Raw genomic sequence first — 20,480 nt, 5'->3', positions numbered from 1 at the left:
TTTATATACAAAATGCTCTAAGTCTACAAGATGCAGTCAAACAGAAAGATAAGAACTCAGAGAACAGAGAAACAGAAACCTTGAAGCTTAAAATATAGAAATTTGGTGATCTTTACTCAAATTCCTACCTGTTTTTAAAGATTATTTCTAAAATTCCCTGACCTGGCTTTGAGTTCCTGCTACAAATATGCCTGCTCACTATTTTACAAGGGATGGCAAAATAATTTTAAGAGCTAAGGCTACTTATTGCTTAAGATTCCTTTCCCACTCCCAAGACTTTCAAATCTCTTCTTGCTTTTACTATTCACTTTTCTTTTCTCTAACACCCTGTTCTCTTTTTTCCTAATCATATTCAAAAGGAATACAGAGAATTTACATAGAAGTAAATTCACATGTAGAAGAAATTAAAGGTTAGGCAAAAGTTACTGGACTGTGGGTCCAACATTGCACAGCAGGTTAAGCTGCTGCTTGCAACACCAACATCACATATCACAGTGCTGGTCTGAGGAACCAGCACTGTCTACAATGTCAGCATCCCATCTGGGTGCCAATTTGTGACCCAGCTGCTCCACTTTCAAGCTCCCTGCTAATGAGTCTGGGAAAGCAGCAGAAGATGGCCCAAGTGCTTGGGCCTGTGCCACGTGTATAGAAGACCAGGAAGGCGCTCCTGGCTTCAGCTTGGCCCAGGCCTGGCTGTTGAGGCCATCTGGGGAGTGAACCAGCAGATGGAAGGTCATTCTCTCTCTCTCCTTCTGTAACTCTGCCTTTCATATAATAAATAAAATCTTAAAATAAAAGTGCCAGTTTAAGTCCTGGCTGCCCTACTTGTGAGCCAACTTCCTACTGATGCACCTGGGATGACAACAAAAGATGGCTCAAGTATCTGGGCCCCTGCCACCAATGTGGGAGATTGGGATGGAGTTCCTAGGTCCTGGCTTTAGCCAGGTCCAGACCTGGCTGCTGCAGCCTTTTAGGGAGTGAACTAACCAATAGAAGATTCTCATATTCGGGGCCGGCACTGTGGCACAGTGGGTAAAGCCGCCATCTGAAGTGCTGGCATCCCATATGGGAGCTAGCTCAACTCCCAGCTGCTCCACTTCTCATCCAGCTCTCTGCTATGGCTTGGGAAAGCAGTGGAAGATGGCCCAAGTGCTAGAACTCCTGCACCAGTGTGGGAGACCTTGAGGAAGTTCCTGGCTCCAGATCAGCCCAGCTCTGGCTGTTGTAGCCATTTGAGGAGTGAACCAGTGGATTGAAGACCTCTCTGTTTCTCCTTCTCTTTGTCTGTAACTACCTCTCAAATAAATAATCTTTTTAAAAAATTTTGATTCTATCTTCATGTCACTATCTTTCAAATAAATAAATCTTTAAAAAAATAGAATCATTTAAAAAAATAGAATCATTAAATCACGTTTTCCCTCAATTAAAAATTTTGTCCAGGGTTAGCATTAGGCATAGCGGTTAAGATGTCACTTAGGGTACAATGACATATCACATATCACAGTCCCTGTGTTCAAGTACTGGCTCCACAATCGATTGAACTCCCAAGCACTTGAGTCATCACCTGCTGTTTCCCAGAATGTGGAATCAGAAGCCAGAGCTGTGTATCAAACCAAGGTACTCCAATGTGAGTCACAGGTATCCCATACAGTATCTTAATTGCTAGGCAACACACTGTCCCTTTTCGTCTACTTTTAATTTTTTTAAAGTTATTTATTTTTTGAAAGAGCTACAGAGAGAGGGAGAAAGGGAGGGACGGAGGGATGGGGGAGAGAGAGATAGAGAGGGAGGGAAAGAGGAAGGGAGGGAAAGAGGAAGGGAGGGAGACACCATCTATTGGTTCACTACCCAAATGGCTGCAATGGCAGGGCTGGGCCAAGTCAAAGCTAGGAGCTTCATCCAGGTTTCCCACGTGGGTACAGGGCAGGGGCCCAAGTTCTTGAGCCATCTTCCACTGCTTTTCTCAGCCAATAGCAGGGAGCTGGATCAGAAACGAAGCAGCCAGGACACAAACCGGCACCTGTGTGGAATGTCAGCATCAAGGGTGGTGGCTTTACCCACTATGCTAGAACACCAGCCCCCTTTTGTCTATTTTTGGCACTCAAACTGTTCCCCATGTACGAAAACAAAACTCTCTTTTGACCAATGGTCAACTAAATAAGTCACTTACAAATGACAAAGTTAATTTTTAATTTATATAGTCAAATATGTAATATTAATGCACTGTTTTTTTTTTTTTACAAAAATATATTTATCTGAAAGGCAAAGTAAGAGAAGGTGGGAGCGAGGCGGAGAAGGGTAAGGGGACCCAGAAAGAGACCCTCCATCTATTAATTCACTCTTTTTTTTTTTTTTTTTTTTTTTTGACAGGCAGAGTGGACAGTGAGAGAGAGAGACAGAGAGAAAGGTCTTCCTTTGCCGTTGGTTCACCCTCCAATGGCTGCCGCGGCCGGCGCGCTGCGGCCGGCGCACCGCACCGATCCGATGGCAGGAGCCAGGAGCCAGGTGCTTTTCCTGGTCTCCCATGGGGTGCAGGGCCCAAGCACCTGGGCCATCCTCCACTGCACTCCCGGGCCACAGCAGAGGGCTGGCCTGGAAGAGGGGCAACCGGGACAGAATCCGGCGCCCCGACCGGGACTAGAACCCGGTGTGCCGGCGCCGCTAGGCGGAGGATTAGCCTAGTGAGCCGCGGCGCCGGCCAATTAATTCACTCTTGAAATGGCCTCAACATCAGGGAATAGGCCAGGTTAAGCCAGGAGTCAAAAAACCCATCCACGTCTCTCACATGGTGGCAGGAACTCAAGTACTAGAGCCACCATCTGCTGTTTCCTGGGTGCATTAGTTTTTTTTGTTTTTTTTTTTTGTTTGTTTGTTTTTTTTATTTTAGGAGCCAGGTACTTCTCCTGGTCTCCCATGGGGTGCAGGGCCCAAGCACTTGGGCCATCCTCCACTGCACTCCCTGGCCACAGCAGAGAGCTGGCCTGGAAGAGGGGCAACCGGAACAGAATCCGGTGCCCCGACCGGGACTAGAACCCGGTGTGCCGGTGCCGCAAGGTGGAGGATTAGCCTAGTGAGCCACGGCGCCGGCCTCCTGGGTGCATTAGTAAGCAGTTGGACTGAAAGTGGAGGAGCCAGGATTTGGACCAGCACTCTGATTTAGTATATGGGTGACAAAAGCAGTAGCTTAACCCACTGTACAATGACAGCCTCAAGGCACTGCTTTAATAGTTCAATCTTTTATTGCTAACTTTTGATGTCTTTCAGACTTTATTCTAAATTTAGAGGCAAGGACATTAATTCAGTTCCGAGGGTAGTTTCTTCTACACAGCAGTCATTCAGATTTGAGTTAATTCAAAGAAGTTAACAAAGAATGGGGAAAAAGATTAACTTGTGAATTTCTCTGCAAAGAATCCAAACATTGGGGCCAGCATTGTGGCACAGCAGGTAAAGCAGCCACCTGCAATACCAGCATCCCATATGGGCACCAGTTTGAGTCCCAGCTGATCTATTTCTGATCCAGCTCTCTGCTAATGGCCTGAGAAAGCAGCAGCAGATGGCCCAAATGTCTGGACCCCTACCACTCAGGCGGGCAACCTGGATGAAGCTCCTGGCTCCTGGCTTTGGGCCAGCCCTCTGCTGGCTGTTGAGGCCACCTGGGAAGTGAACCCAGCAGATGGAAGATCTCTCTCCCTCTCTTAATTCTTTCAAATAATAATAAAAAAGAAAAGAACTCAAAACATTATTTCACACCTGAACTACTAAAAGCTCAAACACAGATGAGTTCGTCATCTGTCAATATGGCTCAATGCATCACAGGAGAACTTTTCCTGAATTCTCTCTACACCTATAAGAAATAGTATCTTAATGGTGGACATTGTGGGGCAATAGGTTAAGCTGCTGCTTGGGATACCTGCACTCCATATTGGAATGCCAGGTTTAATACCTGGCCACACTGCTTCTCATCTAGCTTTCTGCTAATGTGCCTGCAAAGCAGCCGACAACAGCACAAATGCTTGAGTCCTTGCAACCCTCATGGGAGACTCAGAGGGAGCTCTAGTTCCTGGTTTTGGCCTGGCCTAGCTCTGGCTGTTACAGCTATTTGGGGAGTGAACCAGCAGATATCTTTCTCTTTGTCACTCTTTCAAACAACAAATCTTTAAGAGAAAAAAGAAAGAAAAAAACACCCAAAAAACTATACCTTAGTTCATGAAAAAAACTGAAATACTTCTAGATGTCTAAATCAGAGTCCAGGCTTCCCCTGAAGCACTAACAGGTTCTTTCCCAAATAGTTTATAATAAGTCAGATAAAATTTACTTCCTCAAATATTATCAATGAAGCTGATGGAATAAAATGAAGATAAAAAATTGCCAGGGGGGCCGGCGCCGCAGCTCACTAGGCTAATCCTCCGCCTAGCGGCGCCGGCACACAGGGTTCTAGTCCCGGTCGGGGCGCGGATTCTGTCCCGGTTGCCCCTCTTTCCAGGCCAGCTCTCTGCTGTGGCCAGGGAGTGCAGTGGAGGATGGCCCAGGTGCTTGGGCCCTGCACCCCATGGGAAACCAGGAAAAGCACCTGGCTCCTGGCTCCTGCCATCGGATCAGCGCGGTGCGCCGGCCGCAGCGGCCATTGGAGGGTGAACCAACGGCAAAGGAAGACCTTTCTGTCTCTCTCTCTCACTGTCCACTCTGCCTGTCAAAAAAAAAAAAAAAAAAAAAAAAAAAAATTGCCAGGGGCAGGTATTTGGCATAGTGGTTAAGATGCTGCCTGGGCCAGCGCCGCGGCTCACTAGGCTAATCCTCTGCCTGCGGTGCCGGTGCACCAGGTTCTAGTCCCAGTTGGGGCGCTGGATTCTGTCCCAGTTGCTCCTCTTCCAGTCCAGCTCTCTGCTGTGGCCCGGGAAGGCAGTGCAGGATGGCCCAAGTCCTTGGGCCCTGTACCCACATGAGAGACCAAGAGAAGCACCTGGCTCCTGGCTTCGGATCAGCATGGTGCGCTGGCCACAGCGGCCATTGGGGGGTGAACCAACGAAAAAGGAAGACCTTTCTCTGTCTCTCTAAATTTTCCAGTCCAAAAAAAAAAAAAAAAAAAAAGATGCTCTCTGGAATGGCCAGCATCTCCTGTTAGAGTACCTGATTCAAGTCCCAGCTCCTCAGCTTCTGATCCAGTTCCCTGCTACTGTGCATCCTCAAGTATGGGGCCCTGCCACCCTCATAGGACACAGGGACTGGGTTCCAGGCTTCTAGCTGCAACCTGGCCTAGCCCTGGTTTTGCAGGCATCTGGGTAGTGAACCAGAAGATGGAAAATATATGTCTCCCCACCCTCTCAAGTAAAAGTGAAACTAAATGAAAACTAAAAAGTGTTTAAATGGAACAAAAAGTATCTACTCTCCCTTACCCCAAAACAAAGATAATATAGAAGATAAGGAAAATTAAAGATTTCAATCAAAAATATGCTCTGTGAGCACTGATTTATATTGACTACATAATTTAAATATGCTTTTAATCTTTTGAAAATAGAATTTTAGCCATTTCTAATTGTCAAAAGGTGATTACCTATTATAGGGAAACTATTTACCCCAAGAAAAAGATACTCATTTTCTCAAGAGTCATAAAATTTAAAACATAAAATTGTTTAATTATTTTAAAATATCTTAAGTAGAACAAAACTATTTCTAGCTCCTGAACACTGGCCATTTAACATGAATTAAAGTCAGAGCAACAAGTGACTTTTCTATGTACTTCTCAATAAGAAACAAACAGATAAAATTATTAAATAAACTATGTTGTCAAGCATTTATGAATGTTTAATATCTATGCAAAGCACAATACAAGATAGCCAATAAATGTTTTAACGTCACAGCCAAAACCAAGAGCTGTGATCTTATCAGACTCTAAGGTCTTTCCGTAAGCTAAAAAAGAATGCTACAATGTCTTAGAGTCTCTTAGAATATGTATATCTACATTTGAATACTGCAAAAGAACACTGACCTTGATGTTAGGAAACAATGGTCAACTGCTAAACTCAATTCCTTCTCTTGAGTTTTCAAAAATAAATCAAATAAACCATAGCTCTGTCCCATCAAAGGGGGTAGAGGAGGGGTCAGCTGAGATAGGAATCAATGTTCTCTTGGATGTTACACTGCTCAATAGCTTTGAAACAGAATCGGAATTTATGTAGAAGATGATGGCTACACTCTGTTCCATAAAGAAACTTCCTTTGGTAATTTGGAAGAACTGGGTACCTATTTACTGATTGATTTCTTTACTGTTCCTTTCAAAAACTAAGATTTTTCTGTAAAATAAAATAAGCATTTTAAATATAATGTTTTTATAATTTTAGGAAACTACATAATACCCAGAATTAAATAATGTAAACTGAGTAGAAATGACTTAACTAACTCATCCCAGGTTCATGTCTGTAAAATAAACTGAAATATTTTTGCCTTAGAAGTAGTCCATAATTTGGTTTCCTAAGAGAACTATTTTTCTTTTCAAAATAAAAGAGATAGTAATATACCCAAATTGCGAAAGTACAAAATTTAAATCATAAGTCAATATCTAGCATAGATATTCTATGTCCACACATATTATATTTTCCTTAGTGAAGTGGCAGGAGGGAGTGTGTAGAAAAGGTAGATGAAATAAAATATAAAGGATAACCATACTAGGGAACCAAAAAGAGAATCTTACCTATCCTGAATAGAAGTAACTAGATGAATAAAACAATGAATACCAAACCTTCAACCAAAGCTAAGTATATGAATTTAATTGAGGCCAATACAGACTTTTAAAAATCTAGTATCTGATATCTATATAAAGGCCTACATGAAACAAATTGGTGATCTCAGTTCAGATATCCTGGAGGTCTTATTATTGTGAGTGTACAGTACTGAAGGTAACATGTCTGACTGAACTAGATTCCATTTCAGACAATTACACTGAATTACTATTTTCACAAGATACCTGAAATGGTTCAAAATTACTAAAATTTTACTATTTTCAGAAACAAATATTAAACAACCCATTATGCCTTAAATGAATGTACATTAAAATGTATATTTTATATAAAAATGTATTTACTTCATGAGTTTTTTAGTATACTACAAAATTCTAAGGTCTTTCTAGAATTTTTCTTTATTAATTATAAAGAAAAACTCCCATGACAGAAAAGAGAAGATAAAGGAAATTCTCAAACCATCTATTTGATATAATATATATCACCATCATTTCCAAAATATATAGTTGTGCAAAGCTATTTGAATGTTAATTGGTACAAGTGTAATTTATTAAAATCAAAGAAAATGTTTAAAAATTAATACTGAAGTTGAATAGCATGACTCCTTAGAAGGGGTAACATAACTACTTTAGAAGAATATAATTTAAATTTGAAATCCCACAACATAAACCAGTCAGAATAAATTATCTGGTATTTATGTTTGGCTTTGCTTGAAAACAATCCAATGTTTATTTACCATGCATAGTCTATACATAGCATTATTTCCTAAAAAAAGAAATTTTTCATTGACTTTAATTTGGCAATTCATCTCATTGTAATCCTGACCTAATATTTGATATTTGTATTCTAGAATTCAAATTCCACTTACCACATATTTTACAGCACTTATAAACTGGTTGTGGAAAAGCAGATGTTGTGTTTCATCTTCTGGATTTGAAGCTGTGTAAAGCATTCCACAAATATTACAGGAAACTGCTCCAAATCTTTTCTGCCCTGCATCCTATTTATAAAAAAAAAAAAAAAAAAAAAAAAGTGTTTTCCTCCCAAAAGAGTTTCCACAACGTAAGTCTCTAAGGCTACAATGTGAACATAAAGAACGAACTACTAAAATCTAAAGTATTCAGTGTTCATTCCAAAAATTAAGATGCTAATATTTGAAATCTGTCCTTTTAATAAGAAATATTTTCATTTTAGTAATCTGCTCTCTCACTCCATAGAACAATTTTTTTGCATATAAAAATTTAATGGAGGGACCAGCGCTGTGGTGTAGCAGGTAAAACCATCACCAGCAGTGCTGGCATCCCATATGGGCACCAGCTCAAGTCCCAGCTGTTCCACTTCCAATCCAGCTCTCTGCTATGGCCTAGGAAAACAGTAGAAGATGGCTCAAGTCCTTGGGTCCCTGTACCCGCGTGGGAGATCTGTGCAGCTCCCGTAGCAGCCATCTGGGGAGTGAACCATCCGATGGAAGGCCTCTCTCACTCTCTCTGCCTCTCCTTCTCTATGTAACTCTGTCAAATAAATAAATCTTTTAAAAAAAAATTAATGGCACTGAAAAATGGCTTTACTACAAAGTTCCAAACAGCACATACTCTATACCGTCTTAACTTCATTTTTAAAGTTTAAGACTGTTCTCTAATGGTTTTCTTCTAGATATTTGACTTTTTAAAAAAGTTTTTGGGGGGAGCCAGTGCCATGGCCCACTTGGTTAATCCTCCGCCTGTGGCGCTGGCATCCCATATGGGCACCAGTTCGGGTCCCAGCTGCCCCTCTTCCAGTCCAGCTCTCTGCTGTGGCCCAGGAGGGCAGTGGAGGATGGACCAAGTGCTGGGGCTCCTGCATCTGCACAGGAGACCGGGAAGAAGCACCTGGCTCCTGGCTTCAGATCAGCATAGCGCTGGCTGTAGCGGCCATTTGGTGAGTGAACCAACAGAAGGAAGACCTTTCTGTCTATCTATCTATAACTCTACTTGTAAAATAAAAAAAAAATAAAAAAAAAGTTTTTGTGGGGCCGGAGCTGTGGTGTAGTAGGTAAAGCAGTGCTGACATGCCATATGGTTCGAGACCCAGTTGCTCTACTTCCAATCCAGCTCTCTGCTATGGCCTGGGAAAGCAGCAGAAGATGGCCCAAGTGCTTAGGCTCCTGCACCCATATGGGAGATCTGGAGAAAGCTCCTGGCTGCTGGCTTCAGCTCAGCTCAGCTCTGGCCATTGCATCATCTGGGAAGTGAACTAGCAAGTAGAAGACTCTTCTCTCTGTCTCTCCCTCTCTCTCTGTAACCCTACTTCTCAAATAAATAAATGAAATCTTAAAAAAAAAAAAAAAACCTTAAAAGCTATAAGAACTTTACTCTTTTGATCATTTTAAACGTAATAGATTTGTTTACATTTTGTGGTTTTAAGTGATAAACAGATTTTATACATATATTTTAAGCATTCATGATGTAATCTTTTCTTTAAGTTTTTAGAATTTCTTGGCTACAAAGATGGTCTGAGTTTTTTCAAGTTGTTCCAAAACTCAAAAAAAAAAAAAAAAATTGCCATGTAAGTGGCTTAATGCAGTTCAAATCTGTGCTATTCAAGGATCTAGGTACACAGATCAAAGAACGTTTGGCTCTTTGAACCTTTTGCCTGTTCTGAATGATGAGCATAAATGAACAAATATGTCTTTCAGCAAGCAATTTTCACTACAATGAAATGTGCTGTGGTATAGCAGATAAAGCAGCCGCCTGTGGTGCCAGCACCCCATATGGCACCAGTTCAAGTCCCAGCTGCTCCACTTTCGATTCACCTCTCTGCTATGGCCTAGGAAAGCAGTAGAAAATGGCTCAACTGCTTGGGCCCCTGTACCCGCATAGGAGATCCGGAAGAAGCTCCTGGCTCCTGGCTTGAGATCGGTGAAGCTCCAGCCTTTGCGGCTATTTGGGGAGTGAACCAAGGGAAGGAAGACCTTTCTGTCTGTCTCTTCCTCTCACTGTCTGTAACTTTACCTCTCAAATAAATAATTAAAATCTTTACAAAAAATAATAAATAAATATCTTAACCAAAAAAAAAAGTTCACTGTTCAGCCTTACTATCTTTGTAATTTTCCTGCAAGGCTTAACATAGTTAGTATGAACGGAATTCATTTAACAATGCATTCAAAAGTATTAGCTGGGGCCCGGCGTTATGGTGTAGCCAGTAAAGCCACCACCTGCAGTGCTGGCATCCCATATGGGCGCCAATTCGAGTCCTGGCTGCACTACTTCCAATCCAGCTCTCTGCTATGGCGTGGGAAAGCAGTGGAAAATGGCCCAAGTCCTTGGATCCCTGCACCCACGTGGGAGACCCAGAAGAAATTCTGGTTCCTGGCTTCAGATCGGCACAGCTGAGGTCATTACAGTCAACTAGGGAGTAAACCAGAGGATGGAAGACCTCTCTCTTTCTGCCTCTCCTCTATCTGTTTAATTCTAACTTCCAAATAAATAAATAAATCTTTTAAAAAAAAGTATTATCTAGTATTATCATTATTAACATCTTCATGATCACATGATCAACACTTTACCAGCACTATCCAATGCAAAAGTGATCCTCAAATAAAATTTAAAATTTTCTTGGGCCGGCGCCACGGCTCACTAGGCTAATCCTCCGCCTAGCGGCGCCGGCACACAGGGTTCTAGTCCCGGTCGGGGCGCCGGATTCTGTCCCGGTTGCCCCTCTTCCAGGCCAGCCCTCTGCTGTGGCCAGGGAGTGCAGTGGAGGATGGCCCAGGTGCTTGGGCCCTGCACCCCATGGGAGACCAGGAAAAGCACCTGGCTCCTGGCTCCTGCCACCGGATCAGCGCGGTGCGCCGGCCGCAGCGCGCCGGCCGCGGCGGCCATTGGAGGGTGAACCAACGGCAAAAGGAAGACCTTTCTCTCTGTCTCTCTCTCTCACTGTCCACTCTGCCTGTCAAAAAAAAAAAAAAATAAAAAATAAATTTAAAATTTTCTATTAGTCACATTAAGTAATGCCAATATAGACAGGTAAAATTGAGTTTCACATTTAAGAAAATATATCTCAAATCTTGTAATTTCAAATGTATTCAATATTAAAAAAATTAGAGCTGCTTTATGTTCTTTTTTTGTACATGTCTTTGAAATTCAGCATGTAGTTTTTATACTTACAGCATAGCTGAATTCTGATAAGCCACATTTCAAGTGTTCAATAGCCACACACAACTACCATACTGCACAATACAGTTCTACACTGTTTAATTCTGATTCCCTATCACACTATCACACAACAGAAACATTACTAAACATGATCAAAGTTTCCTCTCACTATGCCTAGACAATTCTTGCAAAATTACTCTAATATTATCATTAGAACACACTGTCCAGTTCCATAAACTTCTACTGAATATGCGGTCTAGAAATATATTCAATGCCCCCATTACTTTTTATCCTTTCCTTTTTATATACTATTCTCGGGGCTGGTGCTGTGGTGCAGCAGGTTAAAGCCCTGGTCTGAAGTGCCAGCATCCCATATGGGCACTGGTTCAAGCCCTGGCTTCTCCTCTTCCGATCCAACTCTCTGCTATGGCCTGGGAAACAGCAGAAGATGGCTCAAGTCCTTGGAACCCTGCACCCATGTGGGAAACCCGGAGGAGGCTCCTCGCTTCAGATCGGCGCAGCTCCAGCCATTACGGCCATCTGGGGAGTGAACCAGCAGATGAAAGACCTCTCTATCTCTACCTCTCTCTGTAACTGTCTTTCAAGTAAATAAGTATGTGTGTGTGTGTGTGTGTGTGTGTGTGTGTATATATACTATTCTCACAAATTCAAATTAAAAAAATTTTTATTTACTTTTATTTCCATGAAAAGAGAGACAAAAGAGACCTCCAATTTGCTGGCTCACTCCCCAAATGCCCAAATAGAGCTGGCCAGGCCAAAGCCAGGAGCTTGGAAGTCAATCTAGGTCTCCAGTCTTCCATGTGGGTGGCAATGACCCAACTACTTGAGTAATCACCTGCTGCTTCACAAGACAACCATCAGCAGGAAACTGGAATTGTAAGGGGAGACAGGATTCAAAACCCAGGCAGGGACCAGCACTGTGGCGAAGTAGCTTAAGCCTCTGCTTGTGGAGCTGGCATCCCATATGGGCGCCAAGTCATGTCCCGGCTGCTCCTCTTCCAATCCAGTTCTCTGTTTATGGCCTGGGAAGATGGCCCAAGTGTTTGGGCCCCTACACCCACGTGGGAGACCTGGAAGAAGCTCCTGGCTTTGGATCAGACCAGCTCCAGCCATTGCAGCCATTTGGGGAGTGAACCAGTGGATAGGAGACCTTTCTCTCTGTCTCTGCCTCTGCATGTCTGTAACTTTATCAAATAAATAAATGAATCCTTAAGAAAAAAAAAATCATGTTGTATACTCACTATAATCAATTGTTTTTCATCAGCTTTCTCTGCTTCTTTTAGTTTCAAGTCCTTTGGAATTGTTATCTCCAAATGAGAATTACACTTAGGCCAAAAATGATTGGGTGGTGTCTCCCTTGAAAAAAAAAAAAAGTTACAGATTCATATTAGTTCAAATAACTGGAGGGAAAAACTAATTTATTTCCTATAGAACACTGACACATTTCAACTTCAAGGAAAAAAATAATAACCTTCTAAAAATTAAGAAGCATAGTAGGGGCTGGTGCTGCAGCTCACTAGGCTAATCCACCGCCTGTGGCATCGGGTTCTAGTCCCGGTCGGGGCACCGGATTCTGTCCCGGTAGCCCCTCTTCCAGGCCAGCTCTCTGCTGTGGCCAGGGAGTGCAGTGGAGGATGGCCCAGGTGCTTGGGCCCTGCACCCAGATGGGAGACCAGGAGAAGCACCTGGCTCCTGCCTTTGGATCAGCGTGGTGCACTGGCCGCAGCACGCAGGCCGCAGCAGCCATTGGAGGGTGAACCAACGGCAAAGGAAGACCTTTCTCTCTGTCTCTCTCACTGTCACTCTGCCTCTCCAAAAAAAAAGAGAGAGGCATAGTAGGCATTTTAGCCCACACCAGACTGCCTGAGTTCAATTCCCAGGTCCAGCTCCTGAGACCCAGTTCCCACCAATGCAGACCCTGGAAAGTAGCCATGATAGCTCAACTGGATTCCTGCCACTCATGTGAGAGACCTGGCTTGCATTGCTAGCTCCTGGTTCCAGTACAGGCCTGGCTATTGAAGGCCAGTGTTGGGGAATGAACAAGCAAAGGGAACTGTCTGTCTCTCAAGTAGATTTTTAAAACATTAAAAATAAAAATATTTTAAATATCAAGGGGAACAATAACCAAGATATAAAATCAACCAAAATGTCCAACAATGGAATAGAACAGAAAATCTGATGAATCTACACAATGGAATACTACTTAGTCATAAAATAAGAAATCATATCATGTGCAATATTGATGAGCCTGGAGGACATTATTTTAAGTAAAACAAGTTAGGCACAGAAAGACAACACTGCATGATCTCATATGGTGAAGTTAAAAAGGTTGATCTCATAGAAATAGAGTAAAATAGCAGTTACCAGAAAAGTTAGGGAAGAGGAGGGATGGAGAGATCATGGTAAATGGGCACAAAGGTACAGATTTGTGGTGTAGCAGCATTGTGGTGTAGCAGATTAAGCCATTGCCCACAGTGCCAGCATCCCACATGGGTGCCAGTTCCAGTTCCAGCTGCTCCACTTCCAATCCAGCTCCCTGCAAATGCACCTGGGAAGGCAGTGGAAGATGGCCCAAGTACTTGAGCCCCTGCATCCACATGGAAGACCAGGAAGAAGCTCCTGGCTCCTAGCTTCAGCCTAGTCCAGTCCTGGCTGTTACGGCCATTTGGGGAATGAACCAGCAAATCAAAGACCTGTCTCTCCTTCACTCCTTAACTCTACCTTTCAAATAAATAAAATAAATCTTTAACCAAAAAAAAAAAAATACAATGGTGCAGATGGAGAAGAGGAATAACCTGGAGTGTTCTATAGCGCAATTGGGTAACTACAGGGGTACTTCAAAAACTTCATGGGAAATGGAATTTTGGTGCAAAGAAATTTTAAATTCATTCATATGACTCACAACAACTATGTTTCAAAATAACTAATAGGGAGAATTCTGAATATTCCCAATATAAAGGTTAAATATTTAACATGGAGAATATGCCAATTATCTTGATTTGCTCATTATATATTATATATGCATGTTAAGAGATCACCAGAAATATATAAAATTATGTATCAATTAAAAATAACAAAAATCAAGGGGAAAACTACCAATTTTCAATAAATAAAACTTGCATCATCTATTGCAGTCTAAGTATATTCTATGTTCTATAGTGCTAGCCAGCAAAGTCATTCCAGTATATTAGTTTGTTAATAATTCAAAAGGCAAAAATAAGTGACAGTTACTGAATCCTGACATTAAAGAGAATTAAAAAATCATTATCTACTTGAAATAATACTCTTACATGTTAATATTACACAGTATTTACAGGAATGTGGGCAGAGAGGCATTCTCAAACATTTCTAGTGGGAGTACAAAAAGGAACAACCACTTTGAAGAGAAATGAAGCAATGCAGCCTATCTTAGCTATGAATCAATCCTACAAATACAGTCACAGAAGTGGGCAAAGATATACATGTTCACTGCAACATGGTTTTTGTGACAGACATAACTAGAAACAACCAAAATACCTATAAAATGGAGAATACAGCAATAACAATCACAAAATGAAATTTAATGTAGAATTTAAAAGAACAAGGTAGGAAAGTAGAAAAGATTCCTCCAGCACTTTAAATAAAAAACAAAAATTATTAAAGAGTATGTATAGGCATAGAAAAAAGTGTAATGAAAGGCGAACAGGTGAGTAAAATGAGGATTATTAGCTTTCCCTTTTTAGGGAAAAATTCCCCAAACTCAAAACTCTGAAGTCTTTTAGCTCCCAAATAAACACCTCCATTAAACTAGTATCTTACCTGTTATCTTTGTTCTTAGATGTTTGGTTATCAAGTATATTGTGCTGTTTGGGAGCTGAACCTGTAATTTAATCAAAAAGATGGGTTTCAATGTTAAGCTTTGGGACTAGCTCTATAGCTAATGGACAAAATCATTATACCAAAAGAAAAAATTCCAATGCATTAAATTCTTTATTTAATAAAGACCATTTGATTGAACTAGAACAAGCATCCTAGAAATTATTCTTCAAAGAAGCAGAAAGGCCATCTCATACTTAGGTTGTGGGGTTGCAAAAAGATCTCGTTACAGTTAACAGTTTACTTCTAATTTCACCAACAATTATTAGCATTAAATAATGAAAACTGTTTCAATGCCTTCAAAATTATAAAATATCTAAATGGAAATAAGTGAAAAATTTCCTTCTTAAAAAAAATTACAATCTCAGGGCCAGCATTGTAGTTTAGTGGGTAAAGCTGCCACCTGAGATGCTGGCATCCCATATGGGTGCCAGTTCCAGTTCTTAGCTGCTCCACTTCCGATTCAGCTCTCTGCTAATGTACCTGGGAAGGCAGAGAAGGACGGCCCAAGTCCTTGGGCCACTGCCACCCATGTGGGAGACCCAGAAGGAGCTCCTGGCTCCTGACTTCAGACTGGCCCATCTCCGGCCGTTTGGGCCATTTTGGGGAGTAAGCCTGCAGTTGGAAGACCTCTCTTTCTCTCTTATCTCCCTCTCTTTCTCTGTGACTCTACCTTTCAAATAAATAAATCCCCCCCAAAAATTTATGTCTCTGGGAATTTTAATCAGGTGCAATAATAAATCTATTCTTCAACTTCCCCTACTAATGAAAAAGTGGCAGATAATGGAAGCAATTATCTGACTTCAGTATTTTGCTCCAAGTATAGCTTTCTTTAACACAGAGAAACATACAAACTAGAGATTTCTGTATCCTCTGGTGCCTCATCTAATATAAGTGACAAAGTCCATAATGTTATAAAGTTGTTGTTGTTGTTTTTTAAATGTACTAATTTATGTGAAAGGCAGAGCTATGGAGAGACAGAGAGAGAATCTTCTGTCTGCTGGTTGATTCCTAAATGGCCACAACAGCCTTAGCTGGGCTGGTCAGAAGCCAAGAGTCTCATCTGGGTCTCCCACATGGGCACAGGGCCCAAGCACCTGTGCCATCCTCTGCTGCTTTCTCAGGCGCATTAGCAGGAAGATGGATCAGAAGCAGAGTAGCCGGTCTCAAACTGGTGTCCCTATGGTACGCTGGCATCACAAGCAGAGGCTTAACCCACTATGCCACAACAGCACTGTTTTAAAGTTTTTGTAATGGTGTAAGTGGACAATTAATTCAGAGATAGACTCTGTAAAATGAGAAAGTTGAGTGGTAAGAACCCAAAATGATAGACAAACAGTAAAGTATTTGAGATAAGCTGCTACCAGTACTAACTTAAGTAATTCATTAAGGAACATTTTTCCAGAAAGTAAGTCCCAAATAAAAGATGCAAAAAAAAAAAAAAAAAAAGAAAGAGAAAGAGAAAGAGAAAGAAAGGAAAGGAAAGAAAAGAACTTCTGGTAGTAAGCTCAAAGATAGTACTTAAGTGGGCCGGCTTTGTAGCATTTCAAGTAAAGCTGCCACCTGCAATGCCAGTATCCCATGAGTGTTGTTCAAGTCCCAGCTGTTCCACCTCCAATTCAGATCCCTGCTAATGGCCTGGGAAACCAGAGGAAGATGGCCGTGTTTGGGCCCCAGACACCCACGTGGGATACATGGAAAAAGCTCCTGGCTTGGGCCAGGCCCAGGGCTGGCCTTTGCAGCCATGTGGGAAATGAATCAGTAGATAGAAGATCTATCTACCCCTCTCTCTTTGTAACTCTGACTTTCAAATAAATAAATAATTTCTTAAAAAAAAAAAAAAAAGGTAGTACTTAGGTCTTCAAACAAACCAATCAACAGAAGCAGTGCTGAATGATAATCATGACAACCACACATCTGAAACGCATAGCAATGGTTAAGTATTGAACAGGTCTAACAGGTATATAATATAGCTTTCTGTAATAGTGACCAAAAAAAAACCCCAACACTGAAATCCAAATAATTTTTCAAAGCATTACCTGGAAATTTACTCTCTCCTGTATCAATTCTTGCTTGACTGAGCAGAGCTGAAACGGCAGTGGTATTTTCCACTAGATTGTTTTCTAATTTGGATTCCAAACATAAGCTGAAATTCTGAACACATATAATTCAATATTTATATATCAACCTTTGAGTCTTATATATCCTTATACACTTTCATTAAATTCTGGCATACTAAGAAAAATATATTTGGAGTAATTCACTTTCAAAGCCTTTCCAACACCTTGTCATAAGCTGCCTCCTCAGCTTCAACTCTCATTATTTCCCTTCACACTAAATTCAAAAACTTCCCTCACACTTCTCACAGATATATTCCATAGCTGCCTGGCTCTACCTTTTCTCAGTTTTATCTGCACAGGAGTGGGGAAACTTTTTAGTGCCAAGAGCTATTTGGATATTTATAGTATCAGTCATAGGCCATACAAAATTATCAACTTAAATATTAGCGTGTTACAGATTTACTAAATGTTGAGTCCTGCCCACAGTTGCCTTGGCAAGGCCAAATCAAATGATTTCATCAGCCCTATGCAGCCTGCACATTCTCCACGCCTGAACTAGATTGTACTGTCCAATATAGCAATCACCACCACATCTGAATACTGAGCACATGAAATGTACTCAGCATTATCTGAGGTGTGTGGTAAGCATAAATCACGAGCCAGAGTTTGGAAATTTAAACATACACACAAAAAGAACAATGTATGTTGAAATTAGTTACTTTGTGACAGATTAAATTTATTAAACTTTGTTTATTTTTGCTTCATTAATATGGCTACCAGACAACTAAAAATTATATATGCAGCTCACATTTTAGTTCTTTTTAAAAAATTTATTTATTTATTTGAACGGCAGAGTTACAGAGAGGGAGGGAGAGACAGAAAGAGAGCTTCCATCCATTAGTTCACTCCACAGACGGCTGTAACAGCCAGGGCTGGGCCAGGTGAAAGCCAGGAGCCAGGAACTCTACCAGTATCTCTCACTTGGGCCATTTTCTACTGCCTTCCCAGACACATGAGTAGGGTGCTGGATCATAACTGGAGCAGCCAGGACTTGAGCTGATGACCATACTGGATGTCAGCATCACAGACAGTGGCTTACCTCATTATACCACAACACTGGCCTCATATTTTTACTGGTTGGTGCTGACCTAGAATATATTACATCCCGTATAAATTAATTACACAAAACCAACAGTACTTCAAAAGTTCATGGAAAATGGAATCAAAAGATAAGTTTTTATTGCACTAAAATTTGGACATTTTTGCATAATTTTTACATAATACAGATTTGCCATGAACTTTCTGAAGACCCTACATATGCTTGGATTTTTAATTTTTTTAACATTTATTTTATTTGAAAGGCAGATAGACAGACAGCTCTTCCACCTGCTGGTTTTATTCCCCAAATGGTTACAACAGTCAATTCTGAGCCAGGCCAGAGCCCAAAGCAAGGAATTCCATCTGGTCTCCCACACGGATGGCAGGCCCAATTACTTGGGCCATCTTCTGCTGCCTTCCCAGGCACATAGCAGGGAGCTAAATGGGAAGCAGAGCAGCTAGGGATCAAACCAGCACTCTGATATGGGGTGTCTGCATTTCAAATGGTTGCTTAATCACAGTGCCAGTCACAAAACATATATTTTTTAAAGGAGGAAATCATGATTGGTAACCCCAAAACTTTGCCTTGGACACAGGAGGGATGCAAATATGCACTGAATTGATCCCATCACAACCATATTTCCTAATCACTGTGACAGTGAGTACATTTTTTAAAAAGATTTATTTATTTGAAAGACAGCATTAGAGAAGAGAGGTAGAAACAGAGAGAGAGGTCTTCCATCCGAAGGTTCACTCCCCAGATGGCCGCAATGGCTGGAGCTGCACCGAACTGAAGCCAGGAGCCAGGAGCTTCTTCCAGGTCTCCCATGTGGGTGCAGGGGCCCAAGGACTTGGGCCATCTTCTACTGCTTTCTCAGGCCATAACAGAGAGCTGGATCAGAACAGCAGCAGCCGGGACATGAACCAGCGCCCATATGGGATGCTGGCACTTCAGACCAGGGCTTTAACCTGCTGCACCACAGCGTCAGCCCCAGTGAGTACATTTTTGATACTAGTGAAAAAAACTGGCAAAAATAAAAAAGTCATTTAATAGAGAAAAACATAAATTTGTAACGTATTTTTGTACATCTATTAAGATACCTATGTATCAATAAGTACTAAGTACACTGACTGCACAAAATCAAGTTGCAAAAAAAAACTTCAGTAGTAGGCTTTCTGGGGGCAGGTTGGACATGGCTTGGGATCCCAGTATCTCACACCAGAGTGCCTCATTTGAGTCTCAGCTAATCTACTTCCAATCCAGCTTCCTGCTAATGTGCATCCTGGGAACAGGAAATGACAAATGCTCAAGTACTTGAGTCCCTCACCCACATGGGAGTTCCAGGATCCTGGCTTCAGTGTGGTCCAGCCCTGCCTGTTGTAGGCATTTGGGGAGTGAACCAAATGGAAGATCTCTCACTCTCTCCCAAATAAACAAACATTAAACATTTTTAGACATATAAAAATGTTAACATTAACGTAAAAATTTCAAATATAAACAATGCTAATTGCTAACTAAGTACCTCTTATGGAATAGACACAAATCCATGAAATCATAAACGTGGGTATAAGCACTTCGGACATCTTCACCCCAGAATCAGAGTGCCTGGGATGGAATCCCGGCTCCACTTCAGATTCCAGCTTCCTGCAAATGTACATTCTAGAAGGCAGTAGGTGATGACTCTAGTACTGGGTACCTGCCACCCACCTAGAAGGTCTGGACTGAAGTTTGGGCTCCTGGTTTTGTCCTTGCCTCGCCCTGACTATTACAGGCATTTGGAAAATAAACCAGTGAAATGAAAGGTCACTCTCTGTTTTTCTCTCTCTGACCTTCAAATAATGTACTTTTCTTATTTATTATTTATTTTTATCCATATGAAAGCCCGAGTTAGAGAAAGAAGGAGAGACAGACAGAAAGATCTTCTGGGGGCAAGGACTGTAGCACAGCAGGTAAAGCTGTGGCGTAGCGGGTAAAGCCTCCACCTGCACTGCCAGCATCCCATGTGGGTGCTGGTTCAAGTTCTGGTTGCTCCACTTCCTATCCAGCTCTCTGCTATGGGTTGGGAAAGCAGCAAAAGATGGCCCAAGCTCTTGGGACTCTGCACCCACATGGGAGACCCAGAGCAGGCTCCTGGCTTCGGATTGGGGGAAGAGGGACAGAGAAAGGGGGAGGGAGGGGAGAAAGAAAGATCTTCCATCCTTTGGTTAACTCCCCAAACGGCCACAGTAAGGGCAGAACCAGGGCTTAGCCAGGAGCCAGAAACTTCATCAGGGTGTCCCACGTGGGTGTGGGGCCTAAGGACTTGGACCATCTTCTGTTGCTTTTCCAGGTGTATTAGCAGGGAGCTGGATTGGAAGTGCAACAGCCGGGACTTGAACTGGTGCCCATATGGGATGCTGGCATCACAAGTGGAGGTTTAACCTGTTATGCCACAATACTGGTTCCCAGTTTCTTAAAGAACCTGAAGTAATTCAGGAAAATGTTAATTTTTGTTAAATCTAGCTACATAAGGTAATGTTAATCTCAGCTATATTCTCAACGTCTGAAATAGTTAAGAAATCCAAAACATTAAAGCTTT

The 20,480-nt window shown here is 41.8% G+C and overlaps 1 protein-coding gene across 20 annotated transcripts in view; it reads right to left on the bottom strand.

The window, feature by feature from the left end:
* ESCO1 (establishment of sister chromatid cohesion N-acetyltransferase 1) overlaps positions 1-20,480 on the bottom strand; it is a 67,941-nt gene that overhangs the window by 26,278 nt on the left and 21,183 nt on the right. For 14 of the 20 annotated variants that reach the window (XR_016214610.1, XR_016214608.1, XR_011379405.2 and 11 more), the window contains 4 exons: positions 16,783-16,897; positions 14,687-14,747; positions 12,130-12,244; positions 7,603-7,734 (listed from right to left, as the gene is read on the bottom strand). Coding sequence is in view for 12 of the 20 variants with exons in the window: in XM_051852066.3 (XP_051708026.3) it covers positions 7,603-7,734; positions 12,130-12,244; positions 14,687-14,747; positions 16,783-16,897 (423 nt within the window). In the remaining 8 variants the exon portion in view is untranslated. Of the gene's footprint in view, positions 1-7,602; positions 7,735-12,129; positions 12,245-14,686; positions 14,748-16,782; positions 16,898-17,618; positions 18,914-20,480 lie in introns of those variants that run through there. The other 6 variants (XR_016214611.1, XR_016214612.1, XM_089305856.1 and 3 more) reach the window with 4 other exon arrangements.

This window comes from Oryctolagus cuniculus, chromosome 10, assembly GCF_051225735.1.
Source record: "Oryctolagus cuniculus isolate XC-2025 breed Fujian yellow rabbit chromosome 10, ASM5122573v1, whole genome shotgun sequence".
Classification (NCBI taxonomy): Eukaryota; Metazoa; Chordata; class Mammalia; order Lagomorpha; family Leporidae; genus Oryctolagus; species Oryctolagus cuniculus.
The sequence above is the reverse complement of the archived record's forward strand: the minus strand, read 5'-3'. Positions and strand labels throughout refer to the sequence as shown.